This window comes from Perognathus longimembris, chromosome 10 (assembly GCF_023159225.1).
Source record: "Perognathus longimembris pacificus isolate PPM17 chromosome 10, ASM2315922v1, whole genome shotgun sequence".
NCBI classification, from domain to species: domain Eukaryota; kingdom Metazoa; phylum Chordata; class Mammalia; order Rodentia; family Heteromyidae; genus Perognathus; species Perognathus longimembris.
This window is the reverse complement of record NC_063170.1, coordinates 58,509,223-58,512,738: the sequence shown is the minus strand read 5'-3', so window position 1 is coordinate 58,512,738 and position 3,516 is coordinate 58,509,223. Positions and strand designations below refer to the sequence as shown.

Here is a 3,516-nt window from a genome sequence, read left to right as displayed (position 1 = left end):
ATTGTTGCCCCAGCTTTGTGCATTGTGGCTTAAACGATCCAATTTCATTTCTTGACCATCTTATTGGCCCCTGCTTACTGATCTCTCATTCGTGTTAGGCAAATGTTCTTTAAAGAAAGCCAGGAAATGACTGCAGCCTCATATCTGAGCCTTTGCTCTGTGCCAGGCATCATTTTAAACATTGTCAATACAGGATCTCCTTTTCAGTTTCATGACAATCCTTTGATGATTGTGAGAGGCCTTATCACCATGCTGATGTTATAGGAGGTGAACTGAGGATGGGGAGACCAAATAACAGTATCTGAGGACATAGCCTGGTGAGATGTAGACTCAGGCATCGAGACTAGGAAATGGACTGGGAGCTGGTGGCTCATGCCTGTAATTCTAGCTACTCAGGAGGCTGAGATACGAGGATTGCATTTCAAAGCCAGCCCAGGCAGGAACGTCTGTGAGATGCTTAGCTCCAGTTAACTACCAGAAAATTGGAAGTGACATTGTGGCTCAAAGTAATAGAGTGCTAACCTTGAGCATAAAGCAGCTCAGGGACAGAGCCCAGACCCAGAGTTCAAGCCCAATGACCAACAAAGAAGACGAAAAATAGATAAAAAGAAAAAGACGAGGAAATGACAATCCATTCCTGGCCTTCAGGATCTTTAGTGATGGAAGTATTAACTGAGGATATTTGTTACAATAGGTCTAGTAGGTTGAAATTTGAGCTTTGCATTGTCAATGAGTTCCTTCCTGGGCAGTACCAATACTCTGCCCACGTAGCACCTGGACCAGATTCTGGGCCAGTGGTTTCCAAAGTTTAGTGACCTCAGAGTCACCTGGAGGGTTTGCTGAGCCCCCCTCCTCTTTGAGTATCAAGGGCATGTTAATTTGCATTTCCCAGTGCTAGTCTGGGCACCACAATTAGATAAGCACTGCCCAAAGAGAGATAGCCTCACCCTCAAGATTCCAATTCTGTAGGTCTCGAGGGAAGTCAGGGTGAGCGGTTTTCACAATACCCTTGGGAGATTTTTGTAATCAGGCAAATTTGCAAACCATGCTTTCTTTGTAGACTATACAGATAGGCAGCTATAACAAAATGTTGTATTCTTAGCAAAGTTACAACATACTACTTGTGTGACCTGCCTTCTTTTTTTAAGTTTATGATGATGATTTTTTTTCATGTCATTAAATACTCTTCTATGCCAAATTCTGGGGCTCATGCTTGTAATCCTAGCTATTCAAGATGTTGAGACTTGAGAAGTGTAGTTCAAGGGTAGCCAGGACAGGAAAGTCTATGATACTCTTGTCCCCAGATAGTCAGTACAAAGTTGGAAGTGGAACTGTGGCTCACATTGTAGAGCGATGGCTTTTATGTCTTTAGCCTATTACAGTCAACCTCAGACTTATGATAATTCAATTTATTTGTTTTTTTACATTACAATAGTATAAAAGCCTACCCATTCAACGATTCTGCTTTTCAATTAAAGCACAGTATTCAATAAAGTACAAGAGATATTGGAAGCTTTTTTCCCTTTTTAATAAACTAGGCTTTGTGTTAGATGACTTTGCCCTGCTGAAGTTTAATGTGAACATTCTAAGTACTTTTAAGGTAGACTAGCCTACATAGTTGGGTTCATTGAATGAATTGACATTTTCAATTGATAATGTTTGATATTTTCAATTTATTTGGGTTAGTTAAATGTAGTCCCACTGGATCAAGAAATCTCTCTGTCTCTCTGCCTCTGTCTCTGTCTGTCTGTCTGTCTGTCTGCCTGCCTTTCCTCTCCTTTCTGTATAATTAATAAACAACTAAGGAGTAAGTAATATTGATTTGGAAGCTTTTAAACTTTATTTCATAGGTATCATACTTTATTCTATTGCAATGTTTTTTTTCTTTCTGGTCTTTATCTTATTAAAAACAATCAAACAGAAGAAGCAAGATAAATGAGGTAAAGTGATTTATGCAACCTGAGCAGAACCGTAGGGGCAAGGGCAGGGGTAGGACAGGTATCAGGATTCATAATTGCCATCCCTCCAATAATCTCTACTTCTGTTAGAAATAGAAAGCCGGAGTGTCACTTACTAGGGAGGCAGGGCCATTGGAGAGGCTGGTTTTTTTTTTTTTTTTTTTTTTTTTTTTGCTTGTCCTGGGGCTTGAACTCAGGGCCAGGGTGCTTTCCCTGAGCTTCTCTGTGCTCACTCTACCACTTGAACCAGAGTGCCACTTCCAGCTTTTTCTGAGTAGTTTATTACAGGTAAGACTCTCATGGACTGTCTTGCTTGGGTTGGCTTCAAACCGTGATCCTCAGATCCTGGTCTCCTGAGTAGCTAGGATGACAGGTGTGAGCTACTGGCACCCAGCTAGAGAGGCTGGTTGCCTTTGTTCAAGGAAGTTCTGTGGGTCCTGCTTCTGGCCTGTCTCCACATATCCGCTTTTCAAGGCCCACCTCCATTTCTGCACTCACACGTGCCTCAGTCAAACTCTAGGGTTTCATTACAAATGGATTTGATTGCTAGAACGGATGCTCTCCATTCTTCCTTCTGTGCCCTCTTCCCTCCTAGCGTCCCTCCGGGGAAGGTCAGCAGACCACTGCAGAAGGGGAATCTGAGGACACGCAAAGGGGATTGTGCTTTCTCCAAAGTCCTTTAAAGCAACTGCCAAGTCCTTCTGGCTCCAGCTGAGGAGCTCCCGTGAGAAGAGTTTAACTCTCCTCTTCAAGATCCTCCATGTCTACATCCTGGGGGGCTTTTATCTTCTTTTGACGTTTGGGCTGTGCTTCACTTGTCCTGGCTTGCTTTGAAGGGGCCTCCACTTCCATAGCCGCCTTTTCTTTCTGTGCAAGCCAGATCTGCTGTAGGAGTTTTCTGCACTTCTTCCCAGACAGAGTAGTGTTGGCACGAGCACTGGACGCCCTCTTCTTGAGGTGATGCCTCGTGATCAGCCCTTCGTCTATCACAGCCCCGACCACCTTGCGCTTCAGCCTCCGCTCCCGGTTCAAAATCCTCCGGCGCTTGAACAGTTTCTTCTTCAACTCTGTTCGAGGCCGGTTGATCTTGCCTCCCGGGGCACCCATAACTGCAGCGAGGTTCCCTTGCAATATGTTTTTATCAACCAATATGCTTTTATGTTCAGTACAGCTCTAGGTTATTTATTTTCATATTTTCATGCTTTATGGTAGATTATGAAGTGAGCATACACAATTCTTAAACCCATCCTCTTGATAAACATTTTCAGTTTAAAAGTAAACAAGTGGCAACAATGTTGCAGAAGATATTTTTCAGACTCCCTGTGTAACTTGGGTTGTTTCTCCCCTTCCAGCATCAATGTTACAGCTATTGACAAGTGCAGGGCTCTCTCTAGTGTGGAGGTCACCTACCACATGTGTTATTTCTCTGTGAAATGTGCCTGGTGCAAATGGAGATGAGATGTAAGTGTAAAACACACTGGATTTCAAAGACAGTACAAAGTAAAGTGTGCAGGGAAAACATAGCCTCACGTTATAAAATTCTCTTTCACTTGTACTG

At 43.1% G+C, this 3,516-nt stretch overlaps 1 protein-coding gene across 1 annotated transcript; it reads right to left on the bottom strand.

Annotated features, from left to right (window-relative positions):
* Window positions 1–2,314: 2,314 nt before the first annotated feature.
* Window positions 2,315–3,078, bottom strand: LOC125358045 (uncharacterized protein C11orf98-like). The gene has a single exon (XM_048354885.1). It carries the CDS (start codon window positions 3,063–3,065, stop codon window positions 2,694–2,696), a length of 372 nt encoding a protein of 123 aa, XP_048210842.1. The 5' UTR covers window positions 3,066–3,078; the 3' UTR covers window positions 2,315–2,693.
* Between the last annotated feature and the right edge of the window lie 438 nt (window positions 3,079–3,516).

Excerpts from the sequence above, each read along its gene's own strand:
- LOC125358045 (XM_048354885.1), bottom strand. The coding sequence starts at position 3,065 with ATGGGTGCCCCGGGAGGCAAGATCAACCGGCCTCGAACAGAGTTGAAG.